General features: G+C 35.4%; 1 protein-coding gene across 3 annotated transcripts in view; it reads right to left on the reverse strand.

Annotated features, from left to right (window-relative positions):
* Positions 1–24,399, reverse strand: part of KIF2A (kinesin family member 2A) — a 57,724-nt gene that overhangs the window by 6,816 nt on the left and 26,509 nt on the right. For 2 of the 3 annotated variants that reach the window (XM_005531834.3, XM_088054073.1), the window contains exons 5-17: positions 23,339–23,461; positions 22,697–22,797; positions 20,247–20,342; positions 19,416–19,470; positions 16,276–16,438; positions 12,881–12,971; positions 12,675–12,738; positions 12,182–12,273; positions 11,808–11,950; positions 10,913–11,117; positions 7,865–7,975; positions 3,635–3,702; positions 554–704 (exon numbers count right to left, since the gene is read on the reverse strand). In XM_005531834.3, the coding sequence (XP_005531891.1) occupies positions 554–704; positions 3,635–3,702; positions 7,865–7,975; positions 10,913–11,117; positions 11,808–11,950; positions 12,182–12,273; positions 12,675–12,738; positions 12,881–12,971; positions 16,276–16,438; positions 19,416–19,470; positions 20,247–20,342; positions 22,697–22,797; positions 23,339–23,461 (1,463 nt within the window). The remainder of the gene's footprint in view (positions 1–553; positions 705–3,634; positions 3,703–7,864; positions 7,976–10,912; positions 11,118–11,807; positions 11,951–12,181; positions 12,274–12,674; positions 12,739–12,880; positions 12,972–16,275; positions 16,439–19,415; positions 19,471–20,246; positions 20,343–22,696; positions 22,798–23,338; positions 23,462–24,399) is intronic. The other variant, XM_005531835.3, reaches the window with a different exon arrangement.

A 24,399-nucleotide genomic window follows, 5' to 3' on the forward strand; every position in this document is an offset into this window, starting at 1 on the left:
GACCTCTAGAAGACATCTCTCAGCTCCCTAGTCCTCCAGCCCAGGGACACATACTGGGAACATCATGTGGTTGTCTTCCCAAACAGTGTACTGGGGTTTCACCCTAGGAAAACCAGGATGCTAGGAGGAGGAATCATGGGTAGCCAGATTTCTACATGCAGGGAAAGGTAAACTCAATTGAAATGGGGTTTACATGCAGGGAAAATAATGTTCAAAACCACAAAGGGTGTTAAATAAAACAGATGAGTTTTAGGATATTTCCCACTGCCTAAAAAAATGTGATACTATCGAGATAAAAATGCATACTTGTAGATCATCACCACAGCCTGCCTAGACACTAAAAGCACCAATCAGCAAGGAAGATAAAACACTTCAAGAAAAATTCTTGGGTTTGGCTTTTCTTTTGTATGGAAATGAGCATAATACCATAAAGAGAAAAGATGAAGAGCTATGCTGTATGTATTTAAGATCTTACTAACAGGCTATTCATCTGGATTTGTTCTGCCCACTGTATGTCATCATCTCTTTCCATGTAATTCTGTAAACCACTCACGTTTTGCTCACACAGCAGTTTGAGATCATCTCTCTGAGGAGAGCTTCCCACACCCCACTGTGTCTCCAGGTCATCCATCTGATTGGGAGCATGGTGTATAACGGAACGGATATCTCCTGTGGCACTAGGATCAACTGTCAGCTCCTTCACCCTATGGGCAGAAAATGTTTAATTTGAAAATTAGTAACCTCCTGTGCAAAAGAGTCACAACCAAAAATAAAGCTCTATGGGTTTATCGCAATCAATTCATTTAATAAGGAAGTTGATGATGTCAGCTTCACAAATTCAATGTACTTTCAGTGACAAAAAGATATTAGTCCAGCTCCTAAAAGGCATGGACCTTTTTACTACTTGCATGTGGAATAAAGTAAATCTAGCAAGAAGTATGTTCTGATTGAAATCTTACCACTTGTTAACAGTTAGGAGGGCAAAAATTTCAAACCCCTCAACATTAACTGTTCAACAGTGTGTGATATTTCAAATAAAAGGTCATTTAGCACCCTAGATCTGACAATCTTTCTTTTCCTGCATACACAGTTTCGCTTTTAAAAAGTTAGTCAATCAGCCCTGCACTAGCTGTTAGAAGCAAATCAACCAAGAAATTGTGAAGAAAATACTAACTTGCAACCAAATATTTCAGACAATAAATAGAGCCTTTCAACTTCAAAGGTGAAAATATTTTAATAAAATAGTAGGCTCTTTCAGCATGTGAGTAGTTTAAAGATTGATCATGATTCTGGGAAAAAAAAGCCTGTTTAGCAAATTTATGAAAGATGCATGAAAGTCTGAAAGCAAGTTTTAGAACATATTCTTAATATTTTTAATGGGAAAAATGTTCTGTCAAGTAGCACTTATTTACTACAATGAAAAATATTTTTCATTTTCAGAGTGCTGAAATGCTTTAATAGCATATATTTATATAAATATATATATATTTAAGAAAATTTTCTCTTTCCAAGATATTCAAATTACCCTAAGTACAGAATTGTTAGATTTGGTCCACTAAATGTACAAAGATGACATCACCATTTCTATTTTTTTTAAATGTATGAAGGAAACTAGCAAGCCTGGATACAGAATGTGGATGTTTAAGGAGGGTAAACAAAATACTGGGAAGATGATTGCATATCATGCAGAACCATCACCTGTCAAACCAAAATAAAAACAAAGTATGTGTGACTCAAGGCAAGGGGACTAATGAAAGGTTGGTCTGTAAAATTACATAGCCAAAAAGAAAACTTAAAAATAAAGTTCCATGTATAGAATGAAGTAGACCTGGTGTTTGAAGGAGAAAAGTCGTCATACTCATAGGAAGGAGAGAGATCAGAGCGACTGCCACTACCCTGTGAGAAGGGAATGTCCGAAGGACTAATTCCAAATTCCTTTACTCTGCAGCAGCAAAATACAGTGGCAAATTAAAAGAAAATGTTCTCATAAACACAGTTAAAATGACAACTCTTTGTTTAGCATACTTCTTTAATAAGTTAACTACAAAATTATTTTTATAACACAAGTGTTTCAACACATTTAAATTCTCTGCAAACAGTTCAGATCACTAACCAAACTGAACAAAACCAGTGCTGCTAATTTGCAGGGGACTATAACATCAGAGTTTAAAGAAGAGTAATTCTAGATTTCAGTTTGTATAGTTAATATGATTTGGTCTACATTCAATATTCCACTAAATGATTCCTTTCAAAATAACAAATTACTACAGCTACAAAAGTGTAAATTCTATTTCATCTCCTATTATCACTGCCCACACACTAGTGTCCAGCACCTAAAACTAACTATTATGAAAATGATGTCTTGTTAGAAAAAAGTAGAAAACTATACAAAACACATGAAGCAACATCACAGTGACAGGTAAACACTCCATAACAACATACAACTTTAATATTAAGGGGAGGAAACTGTTTCAGCACAACTATTTAGTACACTAGAAAGAGGTAAAGCTTAATTTGCTATGCTTTATAGTGACTTTTTATGGAGTCACTTCAGCAACATAAGTTTTGTAAGGAGTAGAAGTTCCAACAAGTCTTAAATGTGCAAGGTCCTGCATCATGTTACACTAAGCAGAGGAGCAGATGCCTCCTTTTCTTCAGGGAGGAAATGACACAGGCTGGTCTAAGCCAGGCAGGTTTACTACTAGCTCCATTAACCCACAAACAGGGACATTTGGAGATTAAGAGAAGCAGGCAGCAAGCCTTCCTAGCAGGCCTTTGTGCCTAGCCAAGAAGAAGCAGTTATGGTTCTGCCTGACCTCTCACTGGGGCAAAAAGACCCCCAGATGGTGGCCTCTTCTGGCAAAGCCAGGGCTTTTGATGGCCCAGAGGGTGCCTGCCACCTTTGTCCTTTGCAGCAAAGTGTGGGGCCCCAGGTCTGCAGGGACACACAGGACCTGACTACACCATCTCCACAGATTTTAAACACAGGAGTGCAGCAGGTGAGGGCTCCTTTCACACTCACTGGAAAGAGTTGAACACTTTCTTAGAGCAGTACAGGTCTCAAGTGATGCATCCCTCTCTGGAGCTGCTAATTTCTCTATAGCGATCATAATGCCTGTTGGATCTTCTGCCTTTTTAAGCCTTTACTTAGAGTTCTCAGATGTTTGCCTGAATTTGGGAAGCACGAAATTTTATATGTATATGTAATACACACTGGCAACTGCACACTATTCCACCAAAGGGATGGGAAAAAAAAATCACATCACAGAAAGATATTTCAGCCAACACCCCAGGGAATCATGAACACCAACTATCCCTAATGCAAGAGATGGTCCTTTCAAAGCAAGGGCAAAACTAATAGCAGCATGTCCCACATACCTTGCAATCCACATTATCCATCTCTGGATAATGGCATATGTGCAGTTTTAATAGACTATTTTGTAATGGTTGTACAAAGTAACAATTTAAATTAAATGAGAACCTGGATCAGTAATTTGGTTTCCATCATACTAAGAAACACAACTACCATTGAATTATTCAAGTAGATAAAACAATCACACATCATGGAACAGCACAATTTCAAATGTCAGTCATCAACAGCCAGTATAGCTTTAAGAAATAGCATTTTTCATACCTATTTGCATATCTCAATGTATTCAGAGTGTTTTCACATGATGCCATCCCCGGAGAAATTGTAGCGATCTTGAGAAAACAAGCCACACATTAGTAAATCACTTTGTACAGATGAAAGGGTAGATTAATTTTAATGTATATATATATTTTTGACGTCCAGTTTAATTTCTAATCTTCTACAAAAAATGTCTGCTATGTACAGCTGTCTTTGTACAGTGACATCTCAGGGACACGTCCAGTCAGAGCTTCAATTTAATTTTTTTAACCCTACAAGGAACATCAAGAATTCCCAGAAATTCAGTTTCCCCAACCATCTTGATAACATACTGTGTAAAAGTGAAATTGTAACCTTAAAAATTAATTCCTCAAAAAAGGAAATATGCAACTCAGGAGACTCTAATATATCCTATAAACAATTACCCCATTATTTTTTTATACATCATTTGAGACTTTTCTCTGTTCAAGGAAATTCTATGCCGATTTTAGCCACATCAGAAACTGAACTTAATATTAGTAAAGATAAGCTTAATATTTTCCTAAGTAGAGTTATATTTTTTCTCAATCAGAAATTATATGTAAACAATACTTGATGGCAAATCTTTCATGAGATCTATCTGCAATCTAAAGGTCTTTCTTTTTCCAGTTAAATTAACTACTCTAAAGATAGTGCCACCTTTCCCATAGTCAGCAAAAATGAAAAGTGTGATTGGGAAAAGTGGGATCATTATTTGTCCTAGTTTCTCTCAGTAGTCAATTTTTCTCAGTCTCAGTTTTTCCATCTGTGCTCTTTCCTAAACAGTCATAAAGGCTCTACCCATAACAAACACCTCTATGATCCTACATACTAACATTTTTGTGGCATCACAGACTCAGGAGACTGAAACTGATGGTGATTAAATAATCCTCTTTCATCCTGCTGCTAACATTCCTGTATAGAAGCAGAGGTAGTCATCCCAGAAGGAATTTCTCCTCCTGGGGAGAAAGGAAATATATGTGGTGGAAGTAACCATAGAGACCCAAGTTTAAACCTCTAATACTGGTACACATCAATTACTAAGGAAAACAACAAGCTTGTATTTCAGATCACACAACTGCATGCTTCTTGTTCTGGGTGCTAATTAACAAAAATCTAGAAGTTCCTAAAGCTCTTCCAAACTAAAATAACATGAAAAATTCATACATCTCTTCAACCAGTTTAATGTTCAGAGCATGCCACAGACAGTGATGTTTAGATTGATGGTATTTGTTTTCCCAAGGCATTGTTACATGTGATACCTGATAGCCTGGTAACAGCTGAACTATCCTGACAATTGGAGTGGTGAATGAATTCCATGTTTTCTTTTGCTTTGTGTGTGTGGCTTTTGCTTTACCTATTTACTACCACTGCTGTAACACTAGGACACTGCGCCAACATTTTAAAGAGCATAATGTATACTGCTCTAGGGAAGTGCCACCATAGGTGCCTTAGTCTGTGTGAGTACTCCGTTCAGGACACATGAACTTGTGCACAAGTCTTGGTGTATAACCTCTCCTCAGGCCCCAACAGGCCCAGTCCAGTCAGGACAGGAGGATTCAGACCTCTCTGTTGATCAGTTTCTTGTTACTAATTCCAAATGAGGACAGAAAAAAGCTGCACTATTTATGAACAGGAGTATCTTTAAGGCCTGCAATAATCATTCTTCCTATTTTGAATCTATCTACAGTGCTTTGATCAAAGTACAATCAATGGCCCTGCTGGGACACAGAAGTCTGCAGGTTCCCACTCCCACCCTGGAGAGCTGAGGGGTCTGGCCACTTCAGCTATGACTGCAGCACATGAAGGATGCAACATGTCAAGGAGCCGCACTGACTAAAAAGTGAGGCTATTCTATGTAGTCACACTTTCAAATGATGATTCATTATCCTACAATGCAACCCTTCAAAAACTTTAAATGGTTTCTCAAATTATTTAAAGACAAGGACAGTAAAACAGCAATGACTGATAATTTTTTTTTTTAAATTGACTGATTAGCTGACTGTTAGTCTCTGGATTTCTTTTGAAGAAAGCAAATCCTGGTCATAACTGTCCATATTTTCAAAATATTTTTCTGAAATTTGAAAAAACAAAGAATTTCCAAATCGTTGTTTAATGTTATATACTCCATCCCTAAAGACATAACTTTTACAACTGCAACATATCCATAAACAATAAAAGTCACATAAAAATGAAGTGTAGAAACTACCCAATGAGTTTTACTCAAAATATCCTTTTTACACATTCACATATCAGAAAGCAAGTGGAAAACATATAGCACATATTTTATTATTTCAGGATTCCTTTAGTAAGTTAAAAATAACAGGATTTTACTACATCATTTTATATGCATTCTATACTGAAAAGCACCACATAGTTGCAAAATGTCTTATTCAAACAGATGTTTGAACAGTGGATCAAATCTGTCTTGTTGAGAAGGTCCTTAGTAATAACCTCCAGTGCTGGCTGGAGTTAAACCACAAGTTAAACAGTATCTAAAGATGAAACTCTGCTGATTACATTCTTAATTAAAAAATTAATGTAAACAGACACTAAAACCAGAATGTCACAAGTGGTCCTACTACTAAGAAAAATAGCAGAAGAATGAATTTGAAAGCAGTATCTTATCCTCAAAGAGATTTCTTAAGGTCTACACAATTAAGCTTATGTGAATGAGAAAATTTAAAAAAAAAAAAAACCATAATTCCAGCACATTTCCACTTTCAGAGGGGATTCTTTTTATTAATTAAGAACTTCCAAGAAATATTCACAAATGCTGCTTATTTGATGTGCAGAGAGTAACTTTGGACAGGCTAATTTTTCAAACCTCCTTCAGCAGTGTGGATACACCTGCAAGAATTGAACTATCTAGCTATCTAATCCTGCACAGGATTCATGAAGTCATGCAATGATTTGAGTTGGAAGAGACCTCTAAAAGTTCAGTTCAACTCCCATGCAGCGAGCAGGGACATCTTCAGCTTAGTCAGGTATGTCTCAGTGGGAAAGAAAACTATCCTGTTGTTTCATTAAAAAGCTTAGAAGGAAAAAAGGTTAATAGAAATCCTATTTTACCATTGTTTTCAAATTAGAAATATACCTAACAGCTAAAGGGAAGACTAAGCTGTTCTAAGACCATGGTTTTCACATTGTGATCTGCAGACTTTTCTGGCCTTTAGACTAATTAATTCAAGAGAGCCTGTGAAAAGTAACACACTAACAAGCCCAGTAATCAGTAGGTACTGCAGAGAGTTTGCATTCTCATAAAGAGAAATGTTAAGGACGCACAAATAAAACAACTGGACATCAGGACTTTCATCTGTCCTTTCACTCATCTGTCAGAAGAATTCTGTCTTTCAGACTAGAGCAAATGCAAATTTACAGCTATTCAACAACTATTTACATATTTATATGTACTTATATAATTATAATAATAAAAATTATAACATTTACAAAAATTGTGATTTATGTTCTATTTTATATATGCATATGTTTTTTTATATATATTTTTTGTATTTACAACAGCTATTCATCCCATCTATCCCAACAACTTCTCCCTCAATAGCCTGAAGCATATTCTGATGACCTTGATACCAATTTCTAGTTTAATCTCCTGTCATTTAAAAATCACAAATCATCACTGTATTTCCAGTCTACACCCTCTTTCCAGAATTCTGGAAAACAAACAAGACTTTTTAATAATTAAGACAGTCTTAAAAACAAACAAACTTCTCAAGCTAGAAATGTTTCTAGCTACCAGCCTAGCTAGAAAACTAGAACAAGCAATAAGAAAGGTAAATAAAAAAGTGAGATGAGAACAAGTTATCTAAAATCACAGAATCACAGAACCACTTGAATTGGAAAAGACCTCTAAAATCATTTAGTCCAACCATTAACCCAGCCAAGCCCACCACCATGCACCTAACTACCACATCTACACATCTTTTAAAGATCTGTAAGGATTGTGACTAGACCACTTTCCTGAGCAGCCGGTTCCAATGCTTGACAACCCCATTGGTGAAGAAATTTCTCCCAATATTCAATCTAAACCATTGAGAAACGTCTCTTTTGAAATCCCCCTCCACATACAATGTCAATTTGTGAATAAATTTAAGTCCAACACACTACCAGTAACAAGAAACCAATTTCAAGCATTAAAGTCTAAGTTGGCAGTGTCTATTCTCTTTGTAATTGTTAGAACAGTTATCCAAATCAACTTACCATACAGGTACGCGAGTTTTCTCCAATGAATGAATCTCTTAACACCTGAGTAAGTTTACTTGCTCTGAAGGGTGTGTGAGGTTTATTTCGGCCTAAGGCTCTAATGCACTCCTGAAAGAACAGAGATTCTTTATCATGAGTTAAATAAACTTAATGAAATTGCAATTCAGAATCAGAAAATACAAGCCTTATATTTGATACATTCCCCCCAAAATTTCAATAAAATTTACTGCTAAAGCTTGGATTCAGTAAGCATTCTACTTCTCATTAAGCTCAGCAGAGAGGAAAGAATTCAAAAAGGACTAGAAGCCTAAAAACTGTCTCAGTGTCATCCAAATTGTTTACATCTATTGTATCCAACAACAAAACTAAACAGTGTTGATGTGAAATGTTCAGGCTCACAATTATTCCTGATTATCAGCTACAAAAGCCTGAATGAGCTACCACCTCTGCCAGCAGCAGCAGTATGGGCAGGGACATGGGTTAATTGTATCAGTTAAAAGCAGTGGCTTTGATTTTGATTTTACCACTGTCCTGCTTTACAGCTTAGAAAAAAACAAACTGAATGAAAGCCTCCACACGTCATAAACCAAGTAGGCACAGCTCTCTACTGGAAGCAAGCTCTCTACTTAGCATTGGAAGATGCTTGAAAACATTAGGTACTCCCTGTTTTAAAATAGTCTTTATGTGAAGAAACAGGGATAAGACCTCTTCCATTCCCAGAGGCAAGGGGCTACACTAATATTTGCAGCTGTCTGGGTTCCAGTAAGAATGCTGCATGCAAATACTAGAGATGTAAATATTAGAGAAGTTACAGCAGCAACTAAGTACAACAGTGACACCAATGATGTCATATCATTAATCTAACCATCACTTCTGTCCACTCAGAGCTCTAATATTGCCTAAGAAGTTATTCTCACGCAAAGAAATTTTAAATTTCTGCATTGTTGTCATCATAGTATTTTGACTATTAATTCCAGACTCTGCCTTTGCCTTAAAAGACATTTCTCCAGATGCAAGAGTTCCTGGGTGCACTTTTAAAGTATCTTATCAGATACTTTATCAGAACTTCTACAACCAACCATACTTAAAATCTACTTCGAATTAGAGCTTTGCTTTTAGCTGCACTAATAGATGGAATGGCCTTTGTGTTACATTAATAATTCTACTCAACTCATCTTCCAGCTGCAGACATATCCTCTATTGAATTACTGATATGACAATCAACAAGTTTTTAATTGATATTTTAATTTAATATAATGGTTTTTAGTTTGCTTACTCCTGAAAAATTAGAATTGGATTGTCTCCTTATAAGTAAAAAATTACAGAAGGACACCACCAGCTTCTAAATTTGTAACAGACTTTTAAACTACATTTGGTTTTCATTACATTTCTGAAAACCAGGTAACAAAGTGGCAACACTACTTCCATGTACAGACATTGCAGAAATAACCTCCTGTGCCAAAATCCTGAACAGGACAGATATCCAGATGGAAAAAGAAAATCTTTTATTAGCAACAAAGACCACTTTGTCAGAATGTACTAGTTTAACTGGAACTTGAAAATAACTTCATGGCTCCTGAATACAAATGGAAAAGGCTGTGTAATGTTTCTGGGATAGATGAAAACTGGCAAACATTGAGAAAACTTCTGTCTTTTTGTGCCACCCTTCAGACCTCTGCAAGACCTCCACTTATTTTTATTTCCCCCTTTGCTATATAATTTGGATTCATATCACTAGTTTAGCAGCAACAGAACCTTTTGCTGTAATTAAAAAGACAAGTTGTATAAAAATTAACCAAATATGTTGTATGAGCACAATCCAGTACAAAATAAATAAACTAAAAAAAAACCTCAAAAACTCCAAACCCCCAAAACAAAATAGCTTTATTCAATTACATTTGGTAATGAGTAGTAACATCAATCTAATGGTCCCTGCATTGCTTACTGTGATGTTAAATCAGAATAGGCCAAAGTTTTGGAACTGCTTCCAATTTTGCAACATGCCACAGAATTTTGTAATGACACATTATACATCACAATTTTATGATGTATTATGAGATCTGTTTAGTCAGATGCCAGTCTTCTCCCAAGTTTATACTGGGAATAAAAAAGTAAACACAGAGATCTTGGGATTCAGATGTTTTATATAAAACCAGTGTTAGTGATGAGAGCAGTAAACCTAAGCACAGTGTTAGCGATGAGAGTAGTAAACCTAAGCAAAACTAACCAAAAACCAGAGAGAAATTCTAAGACATTCAAAACTACTGTTTCTCCAGCTTGAAATGAAAAAAAATACTTCCCCTATTTAGACTGAACCTTTTTCAATCACTATAAAACATCAAACAGAAAAGGCAGATGAATATTTAAGCAGTAATCCAATCCTGGACTGGATCTGTAAAGAGACTGTATCAGACAATTTGCTATGAAGAAGAGAAAAAAAGAGATTTCACCTTTCAAGGTTTATTTTAATTTGCTATTTTTTTTTCTGGACGTGCTACTGTTATTTTGCTTTAGTCAATAAATTACAGCAGTAAATATGCTATCAGTGTAGTTTTATTTTTTATTTTAAAAAATAAATAAATAGTGAGATCAGTAAGACTACTTCCTGTTAGTATTTGATATCTTGAATACCAAAGTAAATCACTGGCCCTCCTATTTTACATATATATCAGAGATGTCTGCAAATTCAACCACTGGGGACTATTTGTGAACTTGTGAACTTGTTTCTTTGGGATGCTTTCTTTTTTCTTTGGGGGTTTTGATTTTTTAGTTGGTTGGTTGCTTGCTTGCTTTTGCTGGGATGTTTTGATATTATTTTACAAAAACGACATGTAAGTTGACAGCACAATGTTTCTGCACTGTTTCTACTTGGGACTTACTGAGTGTTCCCTCAGGCATTTAGAGGAAAAATCAATACGTTGTTCTACCTGTCATATCAACAGACAATGCAGACAAGCAAAGCCCGCAAAAACACTAATTTTACTTGTCACTGCTATTGTATGTAGACTTTCACCTACTTCAAGGCAATAGAAACATATCAGTTACCTTGAGTGCTAAAAGGCTCTTGTTAATTTCTGCACCTTCCAGCCGCGTCTGCCTATCTGCACTTGAAGTATCTGCTCCTCTTTCATTGCCAGCCAAATCAATCAGAGAAAATTTACCATGCAGCTTCCCTTTCCTTCTGAGAATAATCTGAAACACTGCATGGCTTCGAGATGAATGTGCATTTGCAGATGTCTGGCCAGATGTCCTTTAAACAGGAGAAGAGTAGAGAAAGACATTAACTGGTGATTAACCCTCACAATGATAAGTTCCCAGGGCAGATTCCTGTATTTTCTTACATGTTGATATGCTTGTCTAACACTCATATGGACACTAGACATAGAACCTAATAACTAGATATACATAGTACAATTATGCCTCTTTCTCCATCTCTTTGAATGGAAATAGAAGATCAGTAATATTTTGCCTCTCTTTTAAAATCAGATCTTCACATATTTCAGACTATCAGAGAGTTTACACAAAAAATGCTGATAGCACTTTTATCTGATTATGCAGCAGTCCATGCTCAAGGCTAATTTTAAAAGCAATGAAGCTTTTAAGCACAAATTGTGCTTAACCTCTGCCAGTATGCATCAAGGCCTTTTAGAGATGAAGAACCTGGCAGTATTCCAGTTTTTAAATTATGTGAATTTAAGTCAGTAAGCTGCTTACATAATGCATGCAATTCACATCCTCTTGGAAAATTGGTTACTTCTCTCAAGGAGACAGGGAAACTCTAAACACTTCTCTTTAAAATGCAGGTACAGTCCTTACTTGCAGACAACATCATAAAAAATATCTTGCATATTAAAAGACATCACGACAAAGATACCCCCAAAAATTTTATTCTGATTTTTTTAACATACAATGAAAAAATGATGTAAGCTATGGAAGATACCTGCAGCTGTTGCCTACTTCAATAAGCTTAAGAACATCCTCAACACATTTGACTTCCCGCTCCTGTAATCCCACCACCTGGACTTGCTGTTTACCATCTTCTAACACTCTTAATTTTGTCTTCCTGTTCAACAAGTCAAAAACCTTAGGGAAGGAGGAAAACAGAGCAATTAAAAAAGGAGCTTAAAAAAACATTCCTGTTTTGAATTCCATTTCAAATAATACGAAACATTCAATGGAAATACATGATTGGAAGGGAAATGTAAATAATTATTTGAAATACAGCTTTTAATACAAAGAGGGAAAATATTTTATGTGACAAGCTCACAATTTTGTGTATGAAACTCCTTTCTCAGAAAAAGACCAGGTACTTACCTTACCACTGTAGATCTCAAAAAATGTTGCATATACTTGAAGTTCTAACTTCTTATAGTTTGGTTTCTTTAGCATTAAAAAGACATCTCGAGCTGTGAATACATTTCCAGAATAAAAAGAAATCTCATCATGTGTTTTCATCCAGTGAAGATTCATTCATGCGTAAAACTCTATTTTACAGCACCTCATATTTTGCAAGAATGACAGATAGGGTCAGTCAACCAAGCCTAAACAGAGCAGTCTAAATTGACACATTACACTGGAAGATGCAGAAGACACCAAAATGATAAACTTAATCTGTTATGGCATTTTTGTTAAGTAGTCTATATTTACATTACTTTGTAAAGGACATACATCTAGGGACAACTTCTGATGTTACCAAAGCTCCACTGCAATGCAAAGTATGTCAACTGTTAAATTTGTATGACAAAGAGTAGAAAATTCATTAATCTCAACTGATCTGCCCAAATCCAACTGATCAATGAAGTCTCACCTGCAAGTGCATATATGCCTTTAGAACAATCTTGGTTCTTTCCTGAAAAGTCGCCACCCATTGTCTAATTTAAAAAAAAACACAGCAAAGAAAAACACCATAAAAATCACAGAACTGTAGTTTATATATTCCTTATTTATTAGAACTCAGACCTAAGTGTGACATGTAAAAACACAGTATTGCTGACTTGTAGAAGAACTACTTACATGGGTTTTCCCACTTCCTGTTTGTCCATATGCAAAACAAGTGGCCATTCCCCTTTCAAATATGGTTTCCACTAATGGTCGAGCTGTAAACCTTGAATGCAAAAAAACTTATAGTTAAAAAGCTGAAGTACTTTAAGATTCCACTGCCACATGTAAAACTAAAATATTAAGGACAGAAGTGACAAACTTGGTCCTGTACTTTGACAGGTCAAATTAATTTCTGACTTAAGGAGACTACCACCTCTAAGGTATTAAAATCTTCCAAACCATCACAAGCTAAGAGGTCTCTCTCATTTGTTTTACAACAATATTATCCTCCTTTAAACCCTAAACCAATGATTCATTGTTCTAATGAGCCAACATCCCACAATTTACTAAAGGGAGTCTGGAGCTCCCTCAAAGTGACAGAGTAAGAAGATATTGAAGTAGGACAGTGTAGCAGATAGGAGTTTTGTCAATACTAAAATTCTGCCGTGGGTTTTTTTTCCTTCCCAAATCAACTTCTAAGATTAAATTTGAAAGACAAGAAGCTAAAACAACATTGCACCTCTCAATTTTTGAGAACATGCATACATTAAGAAAGGGCTCAAGATAATGGATACCCAAACTCTTAAGAATGAAATAATCTACTGATCCCTGAGGTACAACTTGCTGTATCAAATGTATTATCTGAAGTATCATTTCTTTTTTTAGCTAGTTAATTTAAAGAAAGACAGAACTATTGTTCCTACTTCAGGTGCTTATCACCAAAAGTGATGATTTTATCAATCACCAAATTTTATCAATCAAAATTATTATTTCATTGTAAACTCCAAAAGCAAAGGGTAAACTAAGAGAGAGTTACCTATGGCGACAATTCTCTCTGCAAAACTCTTTCTAAACTTTTTCCAGATCTTTACACACAAATAACCAATAGGTGAGCAATAAAGGAAAAAATTAATTACAGAAACACTGAGATGCTATACCCTCCTTTCATTCTCCTTTTAAACAAAAGTTCACTTACAAAAATAATATGGGCAAGACTGAGCCATTAAACAGCAACGAAGGGTTATGTAAAGAATCTACATCTAGCTGAACCATGAATTTTCGTCAATACACCAGATGATTCCTGAGCAGCCTTAGCCTTTCTTTCTTTGCTTCATCTAAGTATGTACCTCTGTCTTCTCAAAAGGATATTCCCATATTTTGATGTTTGCTTTTTGTATATATAAAAATTAAAAAATTCACAAACTCTATCCACTTTAGAACCACACTCCATTACTTCTGTTTTATTAAATTTGAAACTGTTTATTTTGCTGATTTACTAACAGGGGACTTAAAGGTATCTATTTTAAAGTAAGAAAAAACAAACATATCTTAAAACATTTTCATAAAAGATTACACAACTCCAAATGATACTATGCTAAGAGTCCAACTTTACTTTTACTAGAACTTTTATTTGCAACTTAGTCTTTCAGAAACATAAACTGGTTCTCCTTTAAAATTCATAAGGCATATCCATTCCAAGCAGTGAGTGTTTTTAATATTACAAAAATTTGCAACTCTGTGTTGTGGTTCATAGATTAAAAATACTTAAAATACAGGTTAAGCAAAATAATAACAGTAGTAGTAATAATGTAGAATAATAGTAGTAATAATAATGGTAGAAGCAGTAATAATAATAGAGTATTTTTCTACCTTGGACTGAAAATCTTTTCAGTATAGATATACAGTAAATTTAGCATATTGGAGAAAACTGGAGCATCTTGTCACAGTATTTTTTTTTCTCAGTATGACCCTGAGGCTCTGATGAGAGCACATGATGACACCTATCTTTCTCTTACTTCTGTTATTACAGAAGACCTTAAAACAGATTGCCCTTCAAGTAATGATCATTATTGTGCCATATGAGGGAGAAGGAGAAAGACTAGAGATCTACTGTTTCAGTATAAATGCAATAATCTTAAAATATATTCCTGTATTGCCATTAATGTATTACATAACTAATAAAAACTCTGATTAAACTCAGTACAAAAACACATTATACCAAAACCACCCCTCACATTAAACACTATGTTCACACATAGAAACAAAAGAAGGTGGAAGATTAGAAGAATGGATTGTCAAGCATGAGAATTATTTCATGCATCATCAACCAGCTGGCTCTCCCACAGCTCTTCAGTATCAAGGAAAGGAAAGATGATACCAGCAGACAGCCAGCAAAGATAGGACACAGCTTTGTTGTTCACAACACTTTTGTTAGTATTAGTTTTATGAGATTTTTGTTTCACCCCCTTCTCTATGACAAGCATAAGAAGTTTCATTTTCACAACCTTTTAAGAATTCTTCCACTATGACTTTTTTGTTTTCCACTATCAATCAGGACACAATCCTGACTTTCACTTCCTAGTTGTGGATTAAAACCAAGTAAGATATTTCTCTGCCAAGATATTACTCTTTAAGACTATGGGAAGCACTTCCCAAGCATAAAAAAAATTATTTTCACCAAATTCCTTTTTAATATCAGTATTTCCTGCAAAAATCTTCACAGTATTTAGACGCATACTAAGATTCTGCCCAAGATTATGTCACGGTGTCTAACCTTGCCCACTACTGTATGTACTTCATTTAGTTACTTGTTCAAGGGTAATAGCTACTTCTAAACATGCTTTTAAAAGTGCTTTGTGAATTATTCCATACCAAAAGTAGAACTGAAACAGAAGAATGAAAGAACAAAATACCTTGGGCCTAAAAGAGGATATATGTCTTTGCTGCTGTTTGTTTTTAAATCAGAAAGATTTGGTATTTTCTGCAAAATAACTTAGCTCCACATACTTCCACATTACATCAGCCAGATTGCTTCCAGAAGATAAATTAGCTCAGGTATCTCAGCAATACTGCACTATACAATCTCTCACTATTGGTACTCTTTTCTCACCCTCTACTGGTTTGTTTCCATCTCTTAATTATCCTATATTCAGACTGCAAGCGCTTTGGTGCTAGGGCTCTCCTTTTCTTCCAGGTTTCCTGATGACCAAAAGCCATGGCTCAGGTTCCTCAGGTGCTGAATACACACTAATAAGACAGTAATCTGGAAGCAAATGGAGAACTGATTACGTGGCTCAAGTAATCAGCAGCTGAGGAGGCAGGTGATACTTGCTAGAGCCTGGAATGCAACAGGGCTTGAAGGAGGAGTGGGAGTAGGACTGAAGTCAACAGAGGTGGAAATGACATTGCAGGAGAACAATTAGGGATATAGAGTTAAAACAAAAGTAAACAGGTAAAAGAATGGAGATAGCAATATACCATTTGGTAACACAGAGAATAGGAATAAAGTCTAAGACCAATGTAACAGTTATTAGTATGGAAAAAACATGAGAAAAAAGATTAACCAAAAAAAAAGCATATACACATACCTGTAAACCATTTCATTAGGAGCCGTGTCATCAAAGGCATAATCAAAACGAAAAGTTTGGTTTTCTAGGTACCTTGTTAAATCCACCTTTTGTTTTGGTTCATGTACCATCACAACATCTTTACTAGGAATTGTTATTACATCAAGGTCTTTCATTAAAGTTTCTATAAAATAAGTGAAATATATATTTAACTAACAACACATCATTATTTTTTACATTTCCCCATTGTTTACACTCTTATAACATCTCAGATAACACAGCTCCTCCAAGTAACAACACTGCAATGGATTTGGGCTTCTAATGCCTAGATAGTAGTCTGCTAAGCAAGAGATTTCATTTTGGAAGTCTAGTCATCCCATCCTACCAATTGCTAGAAATTAAAGAGAGGTACAAAGCTGTTTCAGAGAGACTATGATCATTAATTACAGCACTATCATTACAACTTTTTATGTCTTCTGTAACACTTTTCATGGATATCAGGTCTTATTCCTTAGTGATTATATACTCTTTTACAGCTCACTGCCATATCCTTTGAGTTTTTGTAAATATCTTCTCTAGTGGAGAAACTAGATACTGGTACTATACTGCTTAGACTTTCAAACTTGAAAACACAAAGAAATTAATATCCTTGAGATAATACATTTTATTTTAAAATTTTATCTTGATATTTTCTTTACATTTTGCTTTCATTCCTCACAGACATTTTCATTTGTGTATTCTTCCTGGAACCTATAGCACATATCTTTAATATATAATTCCTCTAAAGTAAAAACCTTTCTAAAAATTATCTTGTAAGCAGAACAAGCTGAAAATTATAATGATCCTTCCTATCAGTGTGACTTCAACAGTGAGATCCTAGATTATAATTACTATGCAGCACTGCAATTTACCACTAATTGTTGTATGGTATATGAGTCAGCAAAACAGAGAACCCAGTGATCCATAATATGCACAAAAATAAAGACCCTTTTTGTGTACAGTCAGGATACACTAATGTGTCCTACTTGCATTTCTATGTAAAATATCTTAAGGCATGCAGTTCAAGAATTTGATGTTACTTTATACAACCAGATAGAAACCTTTTCATGAGTTAACATCCTGACTAAACAGTACAGTGGTTACCATTGCATTACGTTACACTCCAACAGAAACACACATTCCAGTCAAAGTATAATCAATTTTTCAACTGCACTGCAATAAAATGAAATGCAATTATTCTGCGGCAATTACAGATAAAAAGTAAGGAACAGTGACAAAAAGAAATGCATGATGGACAGTTCTTAGCAGAAAAACTTTTTAGTTTAACCAGTCAGAAGAGGATTTTTCTTAAAAAATTGTTTGGAGTAAGATATTTACTTCCTCCCAGCTATTTGGTATGAGAACCAGTATCCTTAGCTGATCAAAATTAGGAATAGTGTCTCTGAAACCCATCATACATTTCAGAATTATAAATACATGTCACTGAACTAAAACCTCAAAGTGTCACTCTGAACGCCTACTTCCTGCAAAGTCAATCCACAGAACAATTGATGTTGAGAACACTTTATGTTTCTGTGATAATTCTGCAGTTTTGAGATGACAAAACAAATTAATTCTGTTTTTTTCTAATCATAAGGTTACAGTCCAGCATCTTTAATTCTTTTATATTTTCCGTGATTTTATGAGAAATACTATTTCTTATGAACTGAGTGTTTTCAGAAGATTGTATCATGTGGGTAACTAGATTATCATCCCCTGCATAGATTATTTAGTTAACACCTTCTTTACTATTTATTTCATTCTTAAAAATGCAAAACAGCTTTAAGTACCAACCTCATTTTTACTTAGACATTCATCTTTCTACAAACACCTCTGATCTACTTTTTTAATAGCTCTCAACCATTAGTACCAAAGATAAGTAACTTTCACAAAATCAAATCCCATTTCTGAGTCCAAACTCATGTCTCATAACAACTTGTTTTCATTTACTGCTATTTCAGTTTGTCCACCTTCACCACAGGTAGAAAGTGACATTTTTCCTGACAGAGTAAGTAAAAATGAAAAGAAAAAATAGAAACAGCAATGTGAAGGGGAAAAACAAGAAAAAACCTAACTATCTACTGGTATCAACATATGTATGGGAAAGGGAAAATATTTCTCCCAGTTTCCTCTCGGTTGCTTCAGATAATCCTACATGTGTACTTCTGACAGTATCAAAACAATAAATGGCATCCCATATTGCCTCAGCATCAGAGTGATGCTCTTTTGAGTCCTTAAGCTGAACAGAATATAAGACAAAGGGAAGGAAAGAAACATCTTGCAGCACTGGATTCAGACAAGCAGCAATCCAGTAAGCATTTGTGTTCCTAAATTCCCACTGAAAGTCAAAGAATTTCCTAGGAAGATTGAGATTTAACTGGAATTGAAAGCTGAACAGTTTTTTGTTGTTTGGTTTTGTTGTTTTTTTTTCATACAGACCCTAATCTGATGAGCAGGCAGCAAGAAAAATAGTTCGAACACTCATCACATAAAATAAAAAGTCTTTAGGGAGTTCTCTCAGTACCTAACAGTTTTTTAGTGGCATTTGATATTCTCTAGGGTAACTTTGGCAGCTCTGAGCAACCACTCCAGGGTGTACAAGTCTCATGTTTGCCTGTAATCCACTAGCTCTGTGAGGATGTCTTGGACATGTTTAGGCACCAACCATGTCATAAGATACTTCCTTGATGCCTGATTCAGGACCACTTGGAAGTATAAAAATATATTTACAAAAACATGTATTAAAGGTTTCACTGGGTAACTTTCTGCTAGGGAGATCACTTGAAGGATACTTTAAAATGTGATCCTAATACAATGTAAGAATACTGAAAAGATTACAGCAGAATTAATTTCCAGATCAACTAAATACATCCCAGATGACCTTGGGAAAAAACTACTCTCTTCCTGTGCCTCAGCTCCTAATCCATGAAGTTGTGGCAGGTAAACTACTTTTCTCCTCAGGTTATGACAAGTCTATGAGTTTTCTAGGTTCGTCACACACACTGTCTAATATAAAAGATTCGCCTTTGATCAGTATTTCCAGAGTTGTTTAACACAAATAATGTTACTATCAGAAGCAGTTTTTCAGATAAACAAAAGAACAAAATCTTCAACAATCCTACCTTTTTTATTGAGTGGTCGTTTTCGCACACAAACACAAATCCTGTGCTCATCAATCTGCAAAGGAAAGTCTTTCAGTGAGCTACACCCCCCAATTCCAGTTACAAAATATTTGACTTTATGTGACTTCTCTTTTCAGTTAAGTAACCAATCATTTAAACCAAGAGAAATGTCCCAGACAGCAAGTCATCTGAACATGTAAAAATCCATTGTGCCTGCACAGTAGCAAAGAACCCAAAAGGGAGAAACATAAATTAACAGAACTGCCTGCAGACAGTGTTCTAATCCAACAGAGTTACAGGTACTATTGGACTACGCAAGCAAATCCAGCTTTAACAGGGTAGATATGCTATTGACAGAAATCATCACATTCTCTGATTTCCATAGAATTTGACAGGCTTGTTCATTTAAGTATTCCACTCCTCTGACTTATCTGCAAACCAAAAGAACACATCACCTTCAAAGATCAAACAGTAATCATTATTTGAAGAGGGCTTTTAAGTAAGTTTCATGGTTTTGTGTGCAAATCCCTTAGCATCCCTGGAAAATTTACCATACAAAGGCTGAGTGACTACTTAGTACACATTGGCATTACTTAATAGTAAAAAGACATTTAAATAACTTAACAAGTTCAGTAAATTACGACTTCCAAAACCTACTCATTTCAGTACCAACAAATTACTGGAAAAATAAACCCATGTTATACTGAATACTGACATATATTTAAATACCTATTTTTTGCATTAACAGACAGAAATATACATTGAAAAAAAAAAACTGAAACAGCAAAAACATAGAAGGATAACACATTTCCATGCTGCTGGCATACTTACAGGATCTGCAGTTGTCAGTGGTCTATAATCCAAACTTCCCCTGAAATCTCTTATCATACACATAATTTCATAATTTGGGTTTGTAGCATCAACATCCTAGGAAAAAGTAAGCAACAGAATTTCTATTATACTTTTTGCTTCCAAAAAAGGCCTAAATTAATTATCTATTAAAAAAATACACATCAACTGAAATCTTATTTTTTCTGCAAAACACCGGAAATGTCTCTTGAGAGCTAAATGTAGATTTAATACCTTTTTCCACTCTGATGTAGCTAATTTACTGACCATAAAGGAAACAATTAGATGCTTCCCATGTCATTTGGGTTGGCATATAATAGAAAATACTTATAAATTGAGGACTCATAATTAATCTACTTAAGATAGAGAAATTACTCCTGCCTTTGCCAGCACCTTCAAACTGAATAAACATATTGTCAACACTTCTTTATCTCAGATATGGCATTCTGACAGATGCATAGATACTCGACAGGTACAACACACACCACAGAGGACAGTGCAGGAACCTCAGCTGCCCTAAACACAGTCCTGCTGGATACAAGCCAGTTATAGTTTGCTCCTAACTATTGGTCCTCTGTTAATTTATACATATATCTGGATGCATTGCAAACTCTTCCAAGGGTCCCAGAACCCCAGCAAGGCAGAAGCAATCCCAAGGATACTCAATTGGCTACATCCAGGCTGTGACAATTTTGGCTGGGATAGAGGCTTTGGGATTTGGCTTCTTTCTCCATAGAAGAGTGTGACAGCAGCTCTGCTTTGGATTTGTGCTGGAAAGAGGATTGATAATACATGGATGTTTCAGCTACTCCTGAGCAGCACTTACACAGCAAAGTCCATTTTTGGTCCTCACCCCACCCCAGCACCAAGGCAGTCTACACAGCTGACAGCTGAACCCGTAACATAGGCACAGAAGACAACCTATCCTTAAATGTGGAGCCATTAGTACCAGAGTAAATGAACATGTAAGAGGTCATGCATGGAGCACCAGTAAGCTGAGCCTGAGCCTACTCTGTTTTCTGCAGAACTGATTACACAACTTCGCATCACCTCTCCCTGCAAATACCTGTTTTACAACCCTTCAGGACATGCTGCTGATGCCAGCTCTGGAGCTCAGACCCTCCTAAGTTTTGCATGATATAAAATTTCTGAATCATAGCTGGCTGTGGACACGGTGTAGGCGCTCTCAGAAAGCACTGGATTGGGGTTACTAAGCTGAAAGGCAGCCAGCTCATTCTCTGCACTTGTGACAATCTTCACCTCAGAAAATACTATATCCTGGTTATCAGAAACTGACTGCACCTTGATGTCATCCACTCTGACTAAAAACTGCTGACAGTGAGTCTTCAAAAAATGTCTCTTCATAACATTCAGAGAAAAGTATCGTTTATCATGGAGAAAGCATTTACCTAATATTCTTCAAGACCAGTTTAAAGGTCTTGCATACGAGTAGTCAGTGCTTGGTGCATTACTGTTTCATTTCATGACAACTTCCTCATACAGAAGTTTAAGACTCAAACACAAAAGGAGTGTTCACAGGAGAAATAAAAAAATTTTACCAGTAACACCACTTCAAAGCATTTGAATATATAAAGCCAAAAATCATCATTCATCACATATTAAGACATATTAATGTTTTGTGTAAACAAATGTAAACGATAAGACACAAATTTTAATGTAGGTGATTTTAGGTCAATATGGAAACATCATTAAACCATGAAAAGTAAATTTTATTAATGATTTACTTGATGGTGGTAATTCTCATGTCAGCAGCAGACTGGTACTATCTCTTTAGAGACTAACACATTTGCACACGGCTGCCAACAAGATTACACTCCTAGCTTTGCTAAAGCTTTTACACCATTGTGACAGAAAGTCATTTAATATTAAGAGATTTTTCTCAAAGGATTAGCCACCTCATTTCTTTCACACAAGTTTTTAGCAACTGGCTGCCAAGCTGCTTGTATGATGAAATTACAAATGTACAGACCAGTTTAAAGAAAGAAACATTAGAAGTCACTGTTAAAACCTGAGCCTCAAATAGATCTATAAAGCATCAAAGATCATAATGAATAATTTATCATAATATTGTATTACTTCCTGTAGAGTAACAGACTTCTCTAAAAGTCAAAAGGTCGGTTATTGACAAAAATACAATTTCCCTAAGAAACAGCTATCATCAGTAGCTGTTCTCTGAAGAACATGCTGTATGACAGCAATTGAAAGTAATGATTTCTTTAGGAAGAAAAAGGGGGAAAACCATCTATAGTAGTAGTCCTACCAAATACCAAAATATTTGTCAAATCTGTGCACAGAATGAAAACCATTTCAAGATTGTCACAGTCATAAAAATTATTAAAGACTGAAAAAAGAATAGTTCTGCAAATTTCTCTTGCTGACATATGATTTCCAGTTGAGCTAAAAATACTAACCTGAGCTCTCTTTTCTCTAAGTTCCTGCTGCTGTAACCTTCTTTTTTCACGTTTCTCTTGCAATTTTTCAACCTCTTTTACACAGTTAGATTTTCTACGTGCTTAAAGAAAAAGATGCAATTTTAAAATACCTTCCATATTTACATTGTGAACTTTAATTTAATTAATGTATCAATAATTAGGATACATCAACTATCAACTATGTTTTCAAGCAAATCTAAATAGTATAGAATCATTATGGCATTAAAATTTCTAAAATACATAAAACTTATTAGAAAAATACCATGGGAATGGGACAAATTACACAAACAAAAATATATGACCTTGAAAGAGTATTTGGACAGATACATGTGATCTCTTGGTTTGAATTAAAAGTAAGCCCAGACAAATAAAAAAAATTTTGGAAAAAAAAAAAGCTAAACAATACTACCATGGTTAAAAGAAAATAAAGGAGAAACAAATTCCAAATACTAGTACAATTGCAACAACAATGAGCATATGTTTAGCCACAGCTTTCTGAAAAGCTCCTCAAGGAAGCTCACAGACAACTGAGCATTTGTCATTTATGGATAACAAAAAAATCCAAGAGAATGTACATGTAACGCCCAGAATGAATCAGTCCTTGATACACGGTTTACATACAAGGGGGTCCAAATTCCTTTTTTGCAGCTTGAACTGGAGATATATCTGAAACACTACCATTCTGTTGAGAGGAGGAAGACTGCTCAGGAAGCTGAGTAGGTCGTGCACGTGCAGAACCAACCACTGCAAAGGAAAAGCAAAAAGCTCATCTGGACATGGAGGAGTAACCTTCCTACTCATTTCTGAAATGCTTTGTTAAGATGAGATAAAATGAGGACCCTTTCTAAACACAACCATTTACTGTGGATGAGGAGGAGCCATACTCTATTAACAAAAACATCTGGTATGCAGACTTTTTTATCCCAGTGTTGCACACTAACGCAACATGATTATTAAGTACCAATGCTGCACATGCATATTTTTAAATACCGCAGAATTAGTACAACTTACTATGTGCACAGAATGAAGTGTTTACTTGGAGATACGCAGTCCTGAGCATGAAGTGCTTCAATTTTATTTATATCGCAATTATACCCAAAGAAACAGTAAGAAAAGAAGCCCCACTGTTTCTCATTTTCTAGATTCTACAAAATGCTCCAACCCAACTGAGCCTATGATCAGGAGGAGCAAAGCAATAGAAATTAAAGCCAGTGAAGTGCAGAACAATCTGTAAGTAGAAGAAACAAGCCTTTTTGCCTCTATACCAGAAGGGATACAGATACAATCAATATGTCTAAACTTATGCATTGATTCTATATGTGCTAAGAATGCCAGTTTCTGAAGAAGTTGTGATTATCTTTTTACAGTGAATGAAGTGAGAGTGTTGAGCATGCAAGCCTGTGTGATAGAGCTGAATGCTTTAAATTGTTTTTCAAATTGTTGCTTTCATCAGCTCTGCTTCAGCTGGCCTATTTCCTGCACACACCTCTGAGTGTGTCAGAGCAGTATATCATCTTTGATCAGCAGCCAGAAATGAGACTCCAAGTGAAGGCCAGCTCACTGTACAACATGGAAACAACTACAGATACAGGTTTTTAACAGGACAGACAAGACAAATGCCCAGATCATTCAACATATCATGGGAGATCTAGCTTATAGTATAAATTGACTACACAAAAGAA

Source organism: Pseudopodoces humilis, chromosome 4, assembly GCF_049639895.1.
Source record: "Pseudopodoces humilis isolate 2021_Gansu_Grassland_sample_001 chromosome 4, ASM4963989v1, whole genome shotgun sequence".
Taxonomy (NCBI): domain Eukaryota; kingdom Metazoa; phylum Chordata; class Aves; order Passeriformes; family Paridae; genus Pseudopodoces; species Pseudopodoces humilis.